The 21,300-nt window shown below is 40.2% G+C and overlaps 1 protein-coding gene across 2 annotated transcripts in view; it reads left to right on the top strand.

Annotated features, from left to right (window-relative positions):
* ME1 (malic enzyme 1) overlaps positions 1 to 21,300 on the top strand; it is a 342,941-nt gene that overhangs the window by 297,327 nt on the left and 24,314 nt on the right. For both annotated transcript variants that reach the window (XR_012157982.1, XM_073336566.1), the window contains exons 10-12: positions 6,017 to 6,122; positions 14,780 to 14,922; positions 17,470 to 17,643. Coding sequence is in view for 1 of the 2 variants with exons in the window: in XM_073336566.1 (XP_073192667.1) it covers positions 6,017 to 6,122; positions 14,780 to 14,922; positions 17,470 to 17,643 (423 nt within the window). In the remaining variant the exon portion in view is untranslated. The remainder of the gene's footprint in view (positions 1 to 6,016; positions 6,123 to 14,779; positions 14,923 to 17,469; positions 17,644 to 21,300) is intronic.

Raw genomic sequence — 21,300 nt, 5'->3', positions numbered from 1 at the left:
TTTTTCCTACCCCCCACCCCCAGACGTTCTGGTTAAACTTGGATTTAAACTTGGAGAGTGGTCAGTTTGGATGAGCTATTGCCAGCAGGAGAGTGAGTTTGTGTGTGTGTGTGTGTGTGTGTGTTCCCGGGGGTGGGAGGGGGGGTTAGAAAGCCTGGATCTGTGCTGGAAATGACCCACCTTGATTACCATGCACATTGTAGGGAGAGTGGTCACTTTGGATGAGCTATTACCAGCAGGAGAGTGAGTTGGTGTGTGTATGGGGGTGGGGGGGTAAGAAAACCTGGATTTATGCTGGAAATGGCCCACCTTGATTATCATGCACATTGTAGGGAGAGTGGTCACTTTTGATTATCTATTACCAGTAGGACAGTGAGTTTGTGTGTGTGGTTTTTGGAGGGGGGTGAGGGAGTGAGAGAACCTGGATTTGTGCTGGAAATGACCCACCTTGATTATCATACACATTGTGAAGAGAGTTGTCACTTTGGATGGGCTATTACCAGCAGGAGAGTGAGTTTGTGTGTGGGGGGGCGGAGGGTGAGAAAACCGGGATTTGTGCTGGAAATGGCCCAACTTGATGATCACTTTAGATAAGCTATTACCAGCAGGACAGTGGGGTGGGAGGGGGTATTGTTTCATGGTCTCTGTGTGTGTATATAATGTCTACTGCAGTTTCCACAGTATGCATCCGATGAAGTGAGCTGTAGCTCACGAAAGCTCATGCTCAAATAAATTGGTTAGTCTCTAAGGTGCCACAAGTATTCCTTTTCTTTTTGCAAAGACAGACTAACACGGCTGTTACTCTGATAAGTGTGGTATGTAACCTATTGCTTAAATCAGCTTCTGTACCAGATGACAGGAGGATAGCTAATGTGACACCAATTTTTTAAAAAGATTCCAGAGGTGATTCTGGCAATTACAGGTTGGTAAGCCTAACTTCAGTACCAGGCAAATTGGTTGAAAAAAATAGTAAAGAGCAGAATTATCGGACACATCGATGAATACAATTTGTTGGGGAATAGTCAACACAGCTTTTGTAAAGGGAAATCATGCCTCATCAATCTATTAGAATACTTTGAGGGGGTCAATAAACATGTGGACAAGAATGATCCAGTGGACATAGTGTACTTGAACTTTCAGAAAGCCTTTGACAAGAGGAAGAAAAGAAAGCAGCAGAATACAGATGCTGGACTTCAGAAAAGCAGACTTTGACTCCCTCATGGATGGAGGGGAGGATGGGCAGGATCCCCTGGGAGGCTAATATGAGGGGGAAATGAGTAATATGAGTCCATCTCTCCTGGACTCCTTTCCCCCTCATATTAGCCTCCCAGGGGATCCTGCCCATCCTCCCCTCCATCCATGAGGGAGTCAAAGTCTGCTTTTCTGGAGTCCAGGAGAGATGCTTGTATTTTAAAGAAGCCTTATTGAGGACACAGGAACAAACCATCCCGATGTGCAGAAAGAATAGCAAATATGGCAGGCAACCAGCTTGGCTTAACAGAGAAATCTTTGGTGAGCTTAAACACAAAAAGGAAGCTTACAAGAAGTGGAAACTTGGACAGATGACTAGGGAGGAGTATAAAAATATTGCTTGAGCATGCAGGGGTGTAATCAGGAAGGCCAAAGCACAGTTGGAGTTGCAGCTAGAAAGGGATGTGAAGGGTAACAAGAAGGGTTTCTACAGGTATATTAGCAACAAGAAGAAGGTCAGGGAAAGTGTGGGACTCTTACTGAATAGGGGAGGCAATTTAGTGACAGGCGATGTGGAGAAAGCTGAAGTACTCAATGTTTTTTTGCCTTGGTCTTCACAAACAAGGTCAGCTCCTAGACTTCTACACTGGGCAATACAGTATGGGGAGGAGGTGAGCAGCCCTCAGTGGAGAAAGAACAGGTTAAAGACTATTTAGAAAAGCTGGACATGCACAAGTCCATGGGGCAGAATGCAAAGCATACAAAGGTGCTGGGGGAGTTGGCTGAGATTGCAGAGCCATTGGCCATTATCTTTGAAAACTCGTGGCGATCAGGGGAGGTCCCGATGATTGGAAAAAGGCAAATATAGTGCCCATCTTTAAAAAAGGGAAGAAGGAGAATGCGTGGAACTACATGAGGGGTCAGCCTCACCTCAGTCCCTGAAAAAATCATGGAGCAGGTCCTCAAGGAATCCATTTTGAAGCACTTTGAGAAGAGAAAGGTGATCAGGAACCGTCAATGTGGATTCACAACGGGCAAGTCATGCCTGACAAACCTGATTGCCCTCTATGATGAGATAACTGACTCTGTGCATATGGGGAAAGCGTTGAATGTGATATATCTTGACTTTAGCAAAGCTTTTGATATGGTCTCCCACAGTATTCTTGCCAGCAAGTTAAAGAAGTATTGATTGAATGAATGGACTGTAAGGTGGATAGAAAGCTGGCTAGATCACCAGGCTCAACAGGTAGTGATCAATGGCTTGATGTCTAGTTGGCAGCCAGTATCAAGCAGAGTGCCCCAGGAGTCAGTCCTGGGGCTGGTTTTGTTCAACATCCTCATTAATGATCTGGATGATTGGATGGATTGCACCCTCAGCAAGTTCGCGGATCACAGTAAACTGGGGAGAAGATAGATATGCTGGAGAGTAGGGTCCAGAGTGACCTAGACAAATTGGAGGATTGGGCCAAAAGAAATCTGATGAGGTTCAACAAGGACAAGGGCGGAGTCCTGCACTTAGGATGGAAGAATCCCATGCACTGCTAGAGGCTGAGGACCGATTGGCTAAGCAGCAGTTCTGCAGAAAAGGACCTGGGAATTACAGTGAACGAGAAGCTGGATCTGAGTCAACAATGTGCCCTTGTTGCCAAGAATGCCAACGGCATATTGGCCTGCATTAGTAGGAGCATTGCCAGCAGAATGAGGGAAGTGATTATTTCCCTCTATTCGGCACTGGTGAGGCCACATCTGGAGTATTGCGTCCAGTTTTGGGCCCCCAACTACAGAAAGGATGTGGACAAATTGGAGAGAGTCCAGCGGAGGGCAATGAAAATTATTAGGGGCTGGGGCACATGATTTATGGGGAGAGGCTCAGGGAACTGGGCTTATTTAGTCTGCAGAAGAGAAGAGTGACGAGGTGTTACCAGAAGATTTGAACCTAACTGTCTTTTTAATTTGCTTATTCTGATATTAAAGGTTGTGGCCCGTCCTACGGATTTTCCAAAGAAAAGCCACTAACCATGGCCAGCTTCCCCCCCTAAAGGACACGGATAAAGCCCTCTGATCAAGAATAGGCAGCAAGTAGTAAATTCTTCAAAAACAAAAATAACATTTATTTAGAAGTGAAGGATTACAATAAGAGGAGAGAGAGCGGCAAAAATAAAATAAACAGTAAAGGTTACAGATACAATGTAAAGGAAGCAGCACGATAAATAAAAACACAACACAAATAAATATTCCACTTAACTCTATAACATAATCTAACAATATAATCACTTACTCTATAACAATATAGCAATCAATCACATAACATAAATGTGTAACAATACATTGATTAACTCTAATATTAATTACTTAACTCTAACATCCATTAACACTGGCCTTATGGTTACTGAATGGGTAGGGGGAATCTCACGCAAACCACCGGCATCCAGGCAACCGTTGGTTGTTGCTGCTGGGCTGCTGCAGAGACCTGCTGGCCGGGTGCCAGAAACGGTCATTGCCAAAGTAACCCTGGAACCCTGGGTGGGCTGCTGCTGTTGCTGTAACAGCCATTGGTTTTCAAGTGGCTCTTTCTTTACTAGGTTTCAATGTAGCGTCTCAGGTGGCTTCTCTTGCACAGGTGGCTTCTGGTAGGTGTCCAGCAGCGTTCCACTCTCGTGCTGGTCCCTGTCCCTACAAAGTTTTAGCCTGCTGGCTGTTGCCTTTATATGCAATTCTGGCTCATTAGCTATTAATTTATTCAGCCAGTCATCTTTCAGGGATTTGAGTATGTTAATTAACCCAGCCAATCATAATACAGGGATTTGCATATATTAATTAATGCTGCCAGTACCAACATGTGACACTCAAACTCAGCCAATCAGTTTACAGAGATTAGTGCATGCTAATTACTAATTAGTCCTCAAAAAAACATTTATAGACTGCAGTGACATCTGCTGGAGAATTTAAAAACAGCAATCTTCAAAGTCTCAATTGACTGCACTAGCTTCATCATGGACATGCCAAAAGTGGCTAATTTTACTGCACCCGTGAGAGGCAGTGGATTTTATATTTTACCCAAAAAGGAAATCAGGTGCATGTTACTCAATATTTCTGTGGTAGTAGTTCTAAGAACATACTTAAACCCCATATAAGCACATGAGGACATAACCCTCTCCACTTAAAACACTGTATTTCAGTCATTTAAGAAACCTGTAGAAGTGGATAAATCTGTGAAAATTCCCTATAATCAAGGGTGAGAGAAGAGAAACTGGTATCCTGTAAACCAAAGCAGCTCAGTCAGTTCTAACCACATGACAGACCTGCACAACTTCTGTGGTCTCCCCGGAACCATTTCCTCCTGCTGCAGATGAAAAATGGCCTTCTGTTATGTATGCCAAGTCTTGTGGTTACTGTCCAAAGAGGAGAAGGAGGAGCAGAGTAAGTGCTGTGATGTAATTTGTGCCAAACCACAGCCTTTTTGTGTAGGACATTAAAACAATTTTTTCTTAAAAATAAAAAAAACCCAAAAATATAGTTTTTGAAAAGTAGAACGAATCCACTGTTAGATCCAGTTTTAAAATACATGAGCCAAATTTGTCCTTGGTGAAACTCCTTAAGCTTCAAAGGAGTTACACCAAGGATGATTTTATCTCAATAATTGTTGCTAACTTGGAAAGATGAAGGAAATTTTCCTCTGTTGAGACTGGCAATGCATGGTTGGAAAAGACATCAGTAATACAGTATCCAGTCGAGCATGTAGTCAAGGTTCTCTCAAGCATTTCCATTTTAAACTGCTCAGGTGAAATTTTTAGAAATAAGTGCTTAAGGATAGTGCTTTCTCCATATTTAGACACTTCAACAAGTGGTCTAATTCTTAGAAGTCCTGAGACCCCAGCAGCTCCCATTGATTTCACACTCTAGTTATAGGCCAGGTAAGCTGTGTCAGTGTAAATCACAGCCTGTAGCGCTTTTGCCTGTCTGCATTAGGGCTTTCACTTGGTGCAGCTACACTGGTGGCTGGCCAGAGATAGCTGAAATCCCTAATGTACACAGGGCCTCAGATGAAAACTTAATTGATTTGCAACTAACATAAGTCATTTATGTTACTGAAAAAATGTTTTCATTGGTGCCTGGTTAGAGATGTTTATCCCAAGTTATTAAAAATACTAAAATTTTGCAGCCAGAGAGTCCATAATTTAGATGGCTCCTGATGTTTTACACAAGAAAAGACTTGAAGCTGCTGAGAGAGAGTGTTTTTGTTTGAATAATACTTATGGAAAATGCATAGTCCGCAGTAGCATTAACTAGTCCTGTACCAATAAAATACATTCTGAGCCAATAGAATGTCACTAAAGACAACTAAACTCTGTTAACATTAGGTCAGGTTTTTGATTATTAAACCAATTTTCAAAGTATCAAAATTCAGATGCTTAAAATTGTACAAGGTTGCAATATTACATGAATGATTTGTTTCTTTTAAAGTGTGTACAATTGTTCAGCTTTCTGCAAAATTATAAAGCTCACATAGTGCATGGTTTTTGAAAATTTGTGAGTAATTAATGCTACTGTGGACTAAAATGGTCAGTTTTTAAAATGTTCACATTCCAGGTATTTACATTTGGACAAATGGATATGTTGTCCTTTATAAGAGCATGATGCAATGTACAATTTAAGAAATTTTCTCACATTTTGTTATTTGCTAATACAAGTGCCATACACTGAACATAACAGCGATAATTAATTACCAGAATATCTCTTTTTGAGGTGTGTATCAGTTTGCATAGGGAATATCATGGTCCCTGCACAATTTTAATAAATGCATTTTTTGCTTTTGTTCACTTAGGAGCGTTCCTCATTAACAACTGAAAAAGAAAGGTTTGCCCATAAACATGATGAAATGAAAAATCTAGAAGATATTGTTAGAGCTATAAAACCAACTGTACTTATAGGTAATTATTTATTCAAATGATATATTTTTAAGGAGTGAGACTTTGTTTTATTGTTTGTATAAACTATGAATATCATATAAAGGGAAGATTATGGAGCTCCTCTGAACAGGTAATTCTTAAGTATTTGGAAAGTACCTAGCACATAGTGGATGCTACTGCAAATAAACATTAAATAATAAGAAGAATGTGGCAAACATATAACAGTGCTTTCATTCTAAAGCCTACACATTAGTGGTGGAATTATCCATGTTTTCTTGAACTTCTGTTGAGGAAGCACATCATCTTCCTAATATTACTTCTGAAGTTATGTTCTGTAGTATAAATAACCTCAGACGTTAGAATGAGGAAAGTGGAGCATACATGCATGTATGACTGTACAGTCACCTGCATTCTTCATCTGATTACATAGATTTCTGGTCTCACATTTGGGTTCCGATCCTGCAGTTTTTGTTTAGGCAAGACTGTCATTGACTTTAAAAGAACTGCAGGTTCTTGATCTCATTGAAGTAACCAGCTGAAAGGATGTTTCAATTCTCTATACAGCAGAGTTAAAACAGTTTTCTACTACCTGTTTCATGAATGAAAAGGCAAATGTTCTTGAATTTTTGCAGTTTAAGTAACCTTTTAAAAATCTATCTATTCACTAAAACTGATCATCACATGTTAGAAAGTGTGAACATATCTTACTCTGTGCCAACTACCATAACATTAAAAAAATATTTTGAATTTAGAATACCAATTGAATTACTCCCCCAACCTATATCTTGAAAGCCTTCAACAAAGGGGACTGAATTTTTTAAAGCATTTTCACTGTTTCACTTAGCAGTGATTAATCAAATAAGTGGGACTTGACTTGGTTTTCTGAAATATTTCCTTTTTTTCACCGATATAGTCAAATGCTGCATAACCATTTCAAAATACTATTCCAATTAGAGCTGTGCAAATAACTGATTTTTTTTGTTTGTTTGTTTGTTTTGCTGGCAATTATGAAAATTTTAAAAAAAATTGTTTGGGATTGAACCAAAACAGAAAGTTTTCAAAAAATTTGGCAAATTAAAAAAAATGGATCAAGTGAAACATTTAGTTTCAACAGAATCAAAAAGTCTCATTTCAATATTGCCTACTTTAAATGTTTCAATTGTTTTTTAATAAAATCAAAGGAGATTTTGAAATGAAGTCATTCCAAACCAAAGAATCAAATTTTTCATTTTGAAAATGTTGAAATGTTTTGATTTTTTTTAAAGGGGTATTATTTTACCATAACAATTTGGTGAAACTGACATGATTTCACAACATGTTTCAGTGTTGCTAGATCTCCATTTTTCACCAAAAAAGTTCTATCTGAAAAATTTTACCCAGATTTAGTCCCAATCTGGAAAATAAGAGCTCACCCTTATTTTTCTTCAGTCCAGCCAAGCAATTGACATGCAAAAGAGAGACACTATATCAACATCCAAGACTGAAACCCAAAATCACATAGTAGACAAAAAGTGTTTAGAGAAAATGAGGCTAAAAAACCAGTTAAACTGAAGATTAGAGTAAAAGATCCATGATATGCATCCAGCTAAAAGTATCTGTATGTATTAAATACTAACACGACATGCAGTACGTATCAGTATATCATTACAATATAAATCCCATTTACCATCTATTCTCTTCTTGACACACCCCCAATCTCTCTGGTTGTCAAAGCAGTGACTGAAAGAGCCAGACAATAGCACCCTTGTTCTACACCATCTGACAAGAAGGGAAAGCATTTGGACCTTTTGGGGCATAAAGTCTTTTCCTCATCTAGTCTCCAATTCAGGATTTCATACTATCAGGGATTACTAGCTAAACATGACTTCTGAATTACAGAAAATATGAGGAATTTACTGATAGCCTCCCACAACGGGACTGGACTCATTTTCAGGTGCTCATTGAGGAAGGGAAGCTGGTAGCCAGAACAGCACTCTAATTGGCAGTGGATGCAGCAGATACCTCCTCAAGGGCCATGGCTGTGGCTATAGTTATGCATAGGGAATCTTGGCTCCACTCCTCCAGTTTCCCTAGGGAGGCACAAAACACTACTGAAGACTGCCCCTTCGATGATTCCTTTAATTAAAGGACAGATGATACACTTTCTACCCTCAAGGACTCCAGAGCCACCCTTCACTCACTGTATATCTACACTCATGCCCTGCAGCGTAAATTCAACTGCCCCCCAAATTTGGAGTGCAATAACAATGGCCAAATGGGTGCTGAACATCATCCATCATGGCTATAGAATTTAATTAATCACACTACTTCCGCCAAAAAACCCTTCCTTATCCCATATCAGGAACCACTCTCATGACAGCATTTTCACCCAAGAGGTGAATGCCTTAATTGTAACAGGGCACGGTAGAATGTGTTCCCCAGAATACCAAGGACCATGGTTCTATTTGACTGACTTCCTGATAACAAGAAGAAAGGTGGGTGGAGACCAATTCCCACTCTCTCTCATCTCAATCACTTCATCCACAAACTCAAGTTTCATATGATCACATTGGCAGCTGTTATCCCATCTCTAGAAAAAGGCATGTGGTTTACAGCTCTTGATATGCAGGACACTAATTTTTACATTGATATCCATCCGGCGCACAGACACTTCCTAAGATTCACAATTGGCACCCACCATTTCCAGTATAGGGTTCCCCTTTCAGAACAGCCACCACTCCCACAGTCTTCACCAAAGTTTTCTCTGTCGTAGCAGTCTATATCAGACATTAGGGGCTCTCATGTTTCTTTAGACCAACAACTGGATTCTAGTTGCATGGTCCAGGCACAAAGCCCAAGCATCAACCTCCATGTTACTCAGCCTTCTTTTGTCCCTTGGAGTCAGCATCAATGTCGAGAAATCGATCTTAGACTCCACACAATACCTGGACTTTATAGGGGTCACCATCAATTTGGTCACAGCATGGACCTACCTGCTGATGGACAGATTCTAAGAAATGAGAGAGATCATCATGCGCATCATCAATAATCCTTATGTTCCAACCAGGACTTGTCTCTCCCTTCTTGGCCACGTAGCTTCATGTACATACATGATCACCTTCGCTCAACTCTACTTTCGCTGCCTCCAGACTTGGGCCCAGTCATTTTACTCACCAAAACATCACACTATGGACAGTCCCCACCAAGGTGCTGTCCTCCCTTCAATGGTGCACAGATCCAACCCATGTATGCATAGGAGTTCCCTTCCTCCCCTCCTCACCAGACAAGATGATCATTACCAATGTATCCCTCTTAGGCTGGGGAGTACACATGGACAGTCACATGACACAGGGAACACGGTCTCCCTGAGAATCCAGGATGCACATCAATATCCTGGAACTGTAAGAAAGGCATACCAATCCTTTCTCCCATTCATCTGTTCCCATCATGTTAGACAACACTACTACTGTTTTCTACATCAACGAACAGGGAGGAATGAAATTGACTGCTTTATGTGCAGAAGCGGTCAATCTCTGGAATCGGTGCATCAATCACCAGATCTTCTTGTCCGCAGCCTATCTTCCAGGGACGCAGACTTGCTCAGCTGACATTTTGAAGTCAACCACAAATGGAACTTCATGATGCAGTAGTACGTGACATGTTTTTACACAATGGAGGATTCCGACCAGAGAACTATTCGCCTCGCGTATAAACAGTAAACGCACCACATACTGCTCCAGGGGAGGTCTCAGCCACCATTCTCAGGGTGACGCTCTCCAACTTTCCTGGTCAGACCAAATCAACATCATTTTCCTCTTCTACTGCTCCTACCTTGGGTACCGCCACAAAATCTGACGAGACTGAGTGACAGTCATTCTGATCGCCCCCGGTTGGTCTAGACAATTCTGGCTTCCCAGTCTCCTATGCATGTCAGCCCATCCACCAATTCCCATTCCCAACTTTCCCAATCTGCTGTCACAATGCAATGGATCTATCTGATTCACGAGAAGGAACTGGAAATGTGGTCTGTCTGCCCTTCCTTTTACCTCCAATGGAAGCACGCAGCGAGCCTAGGCATATGCATAGACCAACAAATGCTACTTTCAAATTCTCCAATTCCAGGCACATGGTGCGCCTACGTAAGCCCTCAGAGGAGTACAGATAGGGACCACACATCTCGAAGAATCTCCAGTAAATTCACCAAGTTGGATTGTGGCTTGTAGCTGGATTCTGCCTTGCACTGAAGATGATGATACATGAGTCTCACTGCTGCAGATGGAGCTGCAGGAGCCAAAGTGCCTCAGGGCCAGTTAGACTGGCAGAACTGCTAGGGTCTCAATGTGTGGATGAGACAATGGTGGTAGGAGGAGGGATTTAGGTTTATTAGAAACTGGGGAACCTTTTTGGAAAGAAGGTGCCTGCACAGGAAGGATGGGCCCCATCTAAACAATAATGGAACCAGATTGCAGACATGTAAAATTAAAAAGGTCATAGAGGATTTTTTAAACCAATGGCTGGGGGAAAGCTGACAGGTGTGGAGGAACACATGGTTCAAACAAAGACATCCTTTACAGAAGAATTTATTAAAGAGGATACTCTATAGCCTAGTAAAGGGGAGAGGATAGAAGTTGATAAAGTACAGGTAGGAACTGAAGAGAAACGGACAAAAAAGAGTCCCATTCTGTTACATCACATGAAGGCAGACAGCTAAATATTGACAAATTTTATAAGTGCTTGTATATCCTAAAAGTCTATATACTAAGATGGATGAACTTGATTGCCTGGTATTAAATGATATTGATCTAATAGCTACCAAGAAACTTGATGGAATGATGATAATAAATGGGACATGGCAATACTGGGGTACAAAATACATACAAATGGCAGAGTAGGTCATGCTGCTAGGGTAGTGGCACTATGTTTGAAAGACAGCATTGAGTCAAATACCGTAAAAGTCTTAAATGAATCAAATTGTATTACAGAATCTCTGTGAATAGAAATTCCATGCATGTATAATAAGAGTATAGCAGTAGAAATATAGTACCATCCACCTGACCAGGATGGTGACGGTGATTGTATAATGCTCAGGGAGATTAGAGCAGCTATGAAAACAGAAAACCAATCATACTGGGAGATTTTGATTATCCCCATGTAGACTGGGTACATATCCCCTCTGGACCGATAAAGAGAGAAACTTTCTAGACACCATTAATAACTGCTTCTTGGAGAAGCTAGTCCTCTAACCCACAATGGGAGAGGCAATTCTTGATTTAGTCCTAAGTACAGAATCTAGTCCAAGAGTTAAATATAGCTGAACCATTCAATAATAGCAGCCATAATGTAATTAAATTTAACATCCTTCTAAAGGGGAAAATACCAAAGAAGCCCACCACAGTAGCATTTAATTTCAAAAAGAGGAACTACATAAAAATGAAGAAGCTAGTTAAACAGAAATTAAAAGGATTAGTCAAAGGAGTGAATGAGTGATATGCCTGCAATCTGCATGGAAAATATTTAAAAACACCATAATAGAAACTCATACTACATGTATACCCCAAATAAAAGAAAAACCAGCAAGAGGGCCAAAAAAATGTCACCATGGCTAAACAACAGAGTAAAAGAGGGAGTTAGAGACAAGAAATCATCTTTTAAAAGTTTTTAAGTCAAAACTACCTTAGGAAAATAGAAAGAAACATAAATTCTGGCAACTCAAGTGTAATAGTACAATTAGGCAGGCAAAAAAGAATTTCAAGAGCAACCAGCAAAAGACACAAAACGGAAGAAAAAAAAAAAAAAAGGTAAAAAAAAATTGTTTGAAACAGGAAACCTGCCAGTCAGTGAGGCCACAGGACACTCAAATTGCTAAAGGAGCACTCAAGGAATACAAGGCCATCACAGAGAAGCTAAATGAATTCTCTGAATAGGTTCACTGCAGAGGCTGTGAGGGACATACTCACAAGTGAGCCACTCTTTTTAGGTGAACTTAGTCTAAGGTGCCACAAGTCCTCCTTTTCTTTTTGCGAATACAGACTAACACGGCTGTTACTCTGAAACCTGTCTTTTTAGGTGATAAATCTGAGGAACTGTCCCAGACTGAGATGTCAATAGAAAAGGTTTTGGAATAAATTGATAAATTAAACAGTAATAAGTCACAAGGCCCAAATGGCATTCACCCAAAAGTATTTAAGGGACTCAGATATGAAATTGCAGGACTACTCACTATTGTATGTAATCTATTGATGAAATCCGCTTCTGTACAAGATAACAGGAGGATAGCTAATGTAACACTGATGTTTTTTTAAAAGACTCCAGAGGCAATCGTGGCTATTACAGGCTGGTATGTTTAACTTCAGTACCAGGCAAATTGGTTGAAACTACAGTAAAGAACAGAATTATCAGACACATAGATGAACAGAATATGTTGGGAAAGAGTCAGCCTGGCTTTTCTAAAGGGAAATCCCTGCTTTACCAATCTGAGGATTATTTGAGGGTGTCGGCAAACATGGACAAAGGTGATCCAGTGGGTATAGTGTACTTGGACTTTCAGGAAGCCTTTGACAAATGAAGTCCCTCACCAAAGGCTCTTAAGCAAACAAAGCAATCATCAGATTAAGAGGGAAGGTCCTCTCATGGATCAGTAACTGATTAAAAGACAGGAAACAAAGGGTAGGAAAAAAACAATCACTTTTCACAGTGGAGAGCGGTAAATAACGGGGTTCCTCCAAGGATCTGTACTCTTACCTGCACTGTTCAACATATTCATAAATCTGGAAAAAGAAAGTGGCAAAGTTACAAAATTACTCAAGATAGTTAAGTCCAAAGAAGATTGCAGAGAGTTACAAAGGGATTTCACAAAACTGGGTGAGTGGGCAACAAAATGGCAGATGAAATTTCATTTTGTGTGTACAGGGGCAACTGTTGTCTAAATTAGCTATTACCACTCAAGAAAGAGATCTTGGAGTCATTGTGGATAATTCTCTGATAATTTCTGCTCAATGTGCAGCAGCAGTGAAAAAAGCTAACAACATTAGGAATCATTAAGAAAGGGATAGATAAAAAGACAGAAAATATCATGTCACTATATAAATTCATGGTATGCTTACACCTTGAATATTGCATGCAGTTCTGGTCACCCTATCTCAAAAAAAGATATATTAGAATTGGAAAAGGTTCAGAGAAGGGCAAAAAAAATTTTAAGGGTATGGAATAGCTTCCATATGAGGAGAGATTAAAAAGATGGGGACTTTTCATCTTAGAAAAGAGATGACTAAGGGGGGATATGATAGAGGTCTATAAAATCATGAAAGCTGTAGAGAAAGAGAATAGGGGAGTGTTATTTACCCATTCACATAATACAAGAATCAGGGGTCATCCAACAAAATTGATAGGTAGCATGTTTAAAACAAACACAAGGAAGTACTTCTGCAGACGACACAAAGTCTACCTGTGAAACTCGTTACCGGGGGATGTTGTGAAAGCCAAAAGTATAACTGGGTTCAAAAAAAAATTAGGTAAGGTCATGGAGGAGAGTCCATTAATGGCTATTAGCCCAGATGGCCAGGGATGCAACCCCATGCTCTGTGTGTCCAGAGCGGGAGTGGACAACAGGGGATGGATCATTTGATAATTGCCCTGTTCTGTTCATTCCCTCTGAAGTGTCTGGCACCAGCCACCATCAGAAGACAGAATACTGGGTTAGGTGGACCATTGGTCAGACCCAGTATGGCCTGTTCCTATGTTGTTGAGCTCCCTGGCATGCAAAGGAAATTTAGCCTTTGCATTTTCCCCAAAGGTTGTCTGAAGTAGTCTTACTACTGTGGAGGGCCAGGGCATGGCCTTTCCCAAACCCCAGCTGTCCAACTGGCCGGTTTGTGCCACACTGCCCTTGCACTAAATTGTGTAGAAAGAGTGTGTGATTGTGCTTGACTTCTGCTCAAGGTTGCAATGAGGGGGAAGGGTGAGAAGCACCCTATCAAAAAGATACATGGCACTTCATTGATTTACCTCATCAAAGCATTAGACAAACATTAGCTAACTAGTATTCTTCGAGTGCTTCTGTACATGAGTTCTGCTTCTGGTGTGCAGGCACCCCATGACCTGGAAATCAGAACATGTTAGCCAGCAGCATCTGTTGGTCCTACTTGCACCACTGATGCCTTTGAGCTCTCCCCCTTGAATATATAAAGGAGGAAGCGCAACCAACCTACTCTTAGTTCCTTTGAATCATTCCTGAGTGTGAGACAGACCCAGCTGGCAACATCCATCTTTTTTTTCTAGTTGCATATTTCATTAGGTTTTTAAAAATTCTTTTAGTTATTTATATTTAATAATTAGATTTAGCTTTATTTAGTTTATTTTCTGCCCTGTATAGGAGGGGTCTAGCATTATTTTGTGACTAAAAGCCATGGACTTTCTATTTTGTGAGTAACTCCAGCTACTGAACTGATAAGTAACAGGTAAGTAACTTCCCTATTGTTAGCAACTGCAGGCACAGAGTCCTGAGGTTATGCACATGTAAAAGTTACTCCTTTATTTTTATCACGGAAGTAGGGAAAAAATCAACTAAATGTTAATAGAGAAGCTGTAGTAAAAGAAAATGTTATTGTACTGTTACTCCTTTTCAAAATGACATTCATGAATATCTTGAACCAACGGCCTTCCCTACATTTTCTGTCATGTATTTCTCTTCTTTTATTTAGGAGTTGCAGCCATTGGTGGTGCATTTACAAATCAGATTCTCAAGGATATGGCTTCCTTTAACAAGCAGCCTATCATTTTTGCCCTAAGTAACCCAACCAGCAAAGCAGAGTGCTCTGCAGAGCAGTGCTACCAGATGACTGAGGTAATGGATCATTTGGTAATTGCCCTGTTCTGTTAGATGTTGTGTTAGATAAAGAAAAACAAACAACTATCAATAATTGCTTTGTTATTTATGTTTTAAAAATTATTTGTTTTAGGTGAATTTAGAAGCTAAAGATTAGAAATACCAACTTGTTAATTCTGTATGTGGAGATCAGTTAAATATGTAACACCACAAATCTGATAATTCCATTGAAGCAAAACAAAACACCAAACAAACAAAATGATCTCTGGATAGCTTGATTTTAATTTGAATTTCAGAAATACTAGGTGGAAAAATATTTCACCAATTTTTATTATTAATAAATTTCATGGGGCTATGAAACAGCCATATTTTTATTATAAATTAAATGGCAAAGAAATGAGAGGAGCCTTATTGAAGTGTTTTAGTGCTTTTAGCTAACTGTTCCTGTGTACTGCAGTTAGCGACAGAGAACATACACTCTGTATTCCATCTGCAAGAATCCCCCCACCAAGTTAGGATGGAGCAGCATTTCGTAGGTTGGCAATGCATTATAGCCAGCCTGTAGATGCTTGTCTACTACTCTGTCCTTCATTATTATACGTAACGTATGAGTAATTGTCAATTATGAGACTGTTAGTAATATGATGTTTGATTTAGTTCCACCTTCTATGTGTCATTTAAATACACAGCGACCTGTTTTTCCTTAAAGATGTATTTTGTATTTATAAATATTCAGTAAGATAGACATGTCTTATTGCAGGAAGCAAAATATTAGAAATCATTCTGTATTGAGAATGGAGCCCCAGGATCATTGACCTCTGTTACTCAGATTTCTGGTAACTAAAGACACAGGTGAAAAGTACAGAAAACTGGTTGTGTGAATAAAACTAAGAACAAAGAAGTACAGTTTGTTTTTTGTTCATTTTTTTAAAAGTCCTGTGGTTCTGGAGCGATTGTCAATAACCACAGCAGTTTCATAGAACTGCAATGTTAAAAATAGCCTCTGTGAGCAACTGATGCATCTGCCTTCTGTATTGGATCATGGGTTCTGTACTGGATTTCTCCTCTAGTATAGGGAAGCTTTTTAAATACTGTAAAACTGTCATACAAACAAAAATGTAGCATGTCCCATTCCTTTACTGAAAAGTACATATGACAGTGCAATGCAAGAGTCAAACAGGAATGCATACAGTATGAACAGCTGGTATAACTGGTAACCAGAGCTAAAGATATATTGGAATATCTCTCACTAAAACATATAATAAACAGTCCATGATAATACTGCATGACACCAAGTTAAACAAAATATCCCTTTGAAGAACTGAATTGGAACATTGGTGTGTTTTTTAAAATACACATTTTCAGTTTCCCTAAAATAAACTTTAACATTTTGTGCTACAAGGAATCTCTCAAAACTATTGAACAGTAAAATTAATCATTTTAGCAATTTTAAATGGAGCGGGACAAAGGCCCTCTTGTAAGGCTGAGCATAAGCATCCTACCCCTACTTGACCGTACTATTTAAAGCCTAAAGTACTCTCATCTCAGCAAGGCTTAGAACCATAGGTAGTTCAATTAGAGCCTCTGGAATTTCACTTCTCATTATTCTCAATTTAGATTTTTATTTCTTACTATAGATCAGCAGCTATATGGGGAAAGCACTAATAAGATAGGGCTCACAATTGCCTCCAAGACAATTCCTCAGAAATCCACAAAAGGCACTGGAGATTGGGTGTGTCACCAGTGCTCTCAGCCTTTGCTAAGAGTGAATTTCATTCCTTTGCAAAGGGTCAGCACAGGATTATACACCACTTAAATCCTCCTTAAACCGTATTTTGAGGATTTAATTGGTTCATATGGTTTATGCTGGCCCTCTGCACAGGGCGAACTCTAGTTTAACAGAAAAGTGGGACACCTAAAGTCACCTCAAATCTAAAGCTTACATTTGGCAGCATGACACAAATTGAATTTTACAAATATAGACGTTTCCTCCTACACTTCCCGATATTTACACATCTGTATTTCCCACAATGATGAAGGAATTGATCATTAACACTGGCTTACACTTTCCCTTATCTTTTCTCAAATCACATTCATGGCTTCTGAATAAATGTATATAATCTGTTGCTTCCTAATAAAACAGTATCTACTCCATAGCATAAATCAGCCACACAGGATACTCTAAAAAGAAAAGGAGTACTTGTGGCACCTTAGAGACTAACAAATTTATTTGAGCATAAGCTTTCGTGAGCTCGAAAGCTTATGCTCAAATAAATTTGTTAGTCTCTAAGGTGCCACAAGTACTCCTTTTCTTTTTGCGGATGCAGACTAACACGGCTGCTACTCTGAAATAGGATACTCTGTAGATACCATGATCAGCATTCTGTCATCATCTGTCAGGTCAAATAAATCTAATATCCAGTGAAGAGTGCCAAGAAGATTAGTTAAGATATAAGTGAAATTTTGTAATACCTTTAAATATTTAAATGGTTTTGTAAAACCTTCATGAGAGCAAGTTTCCTCTCAAACAAACTAGTAACACTTTCAAAATATATTTTGTTTTAGGGGCATGGCATTTTTGCAAGTGGAAGCCCCTTTGACCCTGTGACTCTTCCAAGTGGACGCACTTTCTATCCTGGACAGGGTAACAATGCATATGTGTTTCCTGGCGTTGCCCTTGGTGTTGTTTCATGTGGATTGAGGTATATAAGTGAAGAAATTTTTCTCACTACTGCTGAGGTGGGTACACTATTCATAATTTTAAAATCCTTTAAAATCAGTGATTATATAATAAACACTCAAATAAATATGCCATCTTTCAAATCAGAAAACAATATTTCCTTTTAACATTTTAGCTCTTTATTTGTAAGGTAATATACATTTTCTACTCCTATAAGTACATTTATATATTTTAAGCAGTTATTTTGATAAAGAAGTTTGTATTAGTTGGTTCAGATGTCCATTATGAAATTCACTTCATCATTTAATATTTCCCACTCTAAAATCTGGATACAAGATGGCTCTATCTAGACCTTTAATCACATTTGAGGAGTTGATCCAAGAGCAAGCTGGAACAAAAGGTTTAATTAAGATGCATACAGTTTTGATTGAAAAAGATGTTAAGTAAATAACCCCGAAGAAAAGATGTGAGAGGGACCTGGACAAAGAATTTGATCTGAATGAGTGAGTCTCATGTGGGAAAGGGGACATATATTTTCAATTTGTGTCTGTCATAAAGCAAATTATTATAAATTACTGTTTAGATGGCATTTGACTCCAGCTAAAAACCATCATATTTTTGCTGCTAGGGAGGCGCTCTGTTGGAATGGTTGTGAGGAAAGGGGAACATACTTGCACATGTGATTGTGTGCAGGAATTAGACAGTTTTGGGAAGAAATTATTAGCAATTCATCTTATGGTCAAATTGCACCTTCCTAGAGATCCACTGACCTGCTTACTTAATGGTCCAGTAAAGGATCTACATTTTAAACAGAATGACAAATTAATTTTGTATTGTTAGTAGCAAGGCTTTGTATTTCACATTATTGGAAAAATGTGACTTCTCCTTCTATGGAATTGAGGTATCAACTGTTCTTGCAATAGAAAAGCTTTCAAGCCAAGTATGGACTGTGATGTTTTGGAGTCCACCCAGACCAGTAAGGGGTTCTGGCATCCCAGCCCTGTAGGTTTAGGGGACTTTAGGTGCCTTTTTGCTGTACAGCTATGGTTCAATTCTCTGACACCAGTAGCCTGCCCACAAACATAAGGTCTCACCAGCCAAGTTACTCTTCAGGGAGACACCAAAAGCACCCCCAGTCATGGGTCTCCCAAAATACGTCCTCCCCATGTTCTTAATTACCAGACACTCTGACCATTCCCCTCCAGTTTATCACCCATGAAGGCATGAAACCAACCTGCTAGTTACCAGCTCACTTTGGCATATATACTCCACGCAGTTTGCACACCAGAGATCTGCTCGGGATAAAAATAAACAAAATTTATATATAAACTTATTTAAAAGCTTTTTTGTAAAAAATAACCCACAAGTTCAAAAATGAAATAGTAAGGGAAAAACAAACATACACGTTATACAGAAAATAAATGTAAAGACACCACCTCCAGTTTTACACTTTTATATTAGCTCAAATCCCTTTTCTAATATGAGTTACCTGTTGCCTTAAAGCAGTTCTCTAGCATGCCCCCCTAGCTGTCAGAGGAATCGAGTATTCACAGACTGCCTCCTGTCCCAAGGCTGTCCCCTAAATTCTGATTGGCCTTCAGTTCAAACCCTTTCCATTTTAAAAGGGTTTGCACTTTTTTTCAGTCACTCTAGATATTCAAAGTGGGGGAAACTCCCTCCTTTCTTGGTTTCCAAAGATGGGAATTTTCTTTTCAGTTTCAACTGTTCCCATTTGCTTGGATGATTCCATATTGGGTTTTTTCTGGGCTGGACAATGGCTAGGTGCTCAAAGCCAGACTTGACTGGTTGGCGAGGTAGCTTCTCCCTGCTAATTCTTTTACCACACTGTTGTGAGGTGATGCTGAAGTTGCACCAGTTACAATTACATTTTTATATATAAATAATACACACATCTTCATAACCATAATGTGTATACATATCTCATAATGATTATTAAGTTCAGTTCATTATAAGCTTTCATAAAAGATCTTGATATCCTCTTACAGGAAAACATAGTATTTGATCAGTTGGCTTAATTGCTTTTATTTTTGGTTTTAAACCTTCTGTTCTTCCCCTGGGGTGTCTGGACCCTGAATGTCACGTGTACACAAGAGAAGCGCCAAAAAGAGATACATGTTTACAAATTTGGTCACCCCTTTTAGCATACTTATGGGAGGAGGGCTCCCCAGCCAGCAAGCCAGATTCTTTGAATATTAACCTGATCCTGAATAAGTAATATATGATGTAGTATGTTAATATTTCATTGTAAATTTGCCTTAATAAAAAGTTTTTAAAAAGGAACAAAAAGTTCTCTTAATACTATATCTACATATGCTTTTTGTGCATGTATGCAGTATACTCTGTTTTGTGTGTTACTCCTGGGGGAATTCTGTGCCACTGCACATGCACAGAATTTATGTCCCCCGCAGATTTATTTGCTTCTCCGTGGAAAAATGACTTTCTGATGGGGAAGCCAAGGGAAGCCACAAGAACGGTCATGCAACCCTTCCCAGCAATATGTTTTGGGGGCCCAGGGCAACCAACAGAGATGTAAATCACTGTGGGGCAGGAGGTGGAACTGGGGAAGACCCAGCTGGTGGCTCCTATCCTGCACTGGGCTCAGCTGCTAGTCCCGACTGAGCTGGGGAGGACGGGACTTCCTCGTCCCCTGCACGGTATACAGGGCCAGGGTATCTGAGACCCATCCCCAGATCTCTCCCTAGCTACAGGAAGCTCTGCAAAGTCCCCTCCCGCTTCCTGCACCCATCGCTTTACAGCTGCAGGGAGAGGGATCCCTGTACAGCTGCTCCGCCCAACCCCCATGCATCCAGACCCCCTTATACCTAGATCCCATTGCCAAGCTTCACCCCCCCACACTCAGAACCCGCCCTGCACTACCCCAACAAGCCATCCGCACCTAGATCCCCACCCCACCGAGCCCCAAACAGCTGCACCTGGATCCCCACCCCACTGAGACCCTACACCTAGACCCCCCTGCTGAGCTTTATCTCCCCCATGCCCAGACCCCCCCACACACACTGAGCCCCAACCCTCTACAGAGTCCCATTACTGTTGCACCCAGAATGCCCCAACAAGCCCCAATGCATCCAGATCCACACCACACCTGGAACCCCCCCCTGAGACGCCTGCATCCAGATTACCCCACACAGAACACACTCAACCTACACCTGGATCTCCCCACACTAAACCCCTCCACACTTGGATCCTGCCTTGCTGAGCCTGCCTGCCCACACCTGGTGAACCTGGCACAGATGGGCAAGGACCTGAGGTGTTTCTGGGGCAGGACCAGTCCTTGCGCTGTATCTGGGTTGGGTGTAGCCTCACCATTGAGTCTGTGTCCCGAGGGGATCTCCCATCTCTGTGCAGCCAGTGGCCTAGGCTCCCCAGTGCCATGCTGGAGCCACCACATTTATTTGACCAATAAAATTTGCAGAATTTTAAAACGTGTGCAGAATTTTTTTTTTTTTTGGACTAGAATTTTTATTTATTTTGGCGCAGAATGCCTTCAGGTGTGTGTGCGTCTATATACGTATGTCTGTGTGTGTATTATGCTATACAGAGAGACAACCACAGGGAAATACTGATATAACTCTGGCCTAAAGGAACTTCACCAAATATCTTATCCATATTTGGATGTGTTTATTATTGCCTTCATTATTATTTGTAATTCTTTATCTTGTGGAGTCTTTAGGCCA

This window comes from Lepidochelys kempii, chromosome 3 (genome assembly GCF_965140265.1).
Source record: "Lepidochelys kempii isolate rLepKem1 chromosome 3, rLepKem1.hap2, whole genome shotgun sequence".
Classification (NCBI taxonomy): domain Eukaryota; kingdom Metazoa; phylum Chordata; order Testudines; family Cheloniidae; genus Lepidochelys; species Lepidochelys kempii.
The sequence above is the reverse complement of the archived record's forward strand: the minus strand, read 5'-3'. Positions and strand labels throughout refer to the sequence as shown.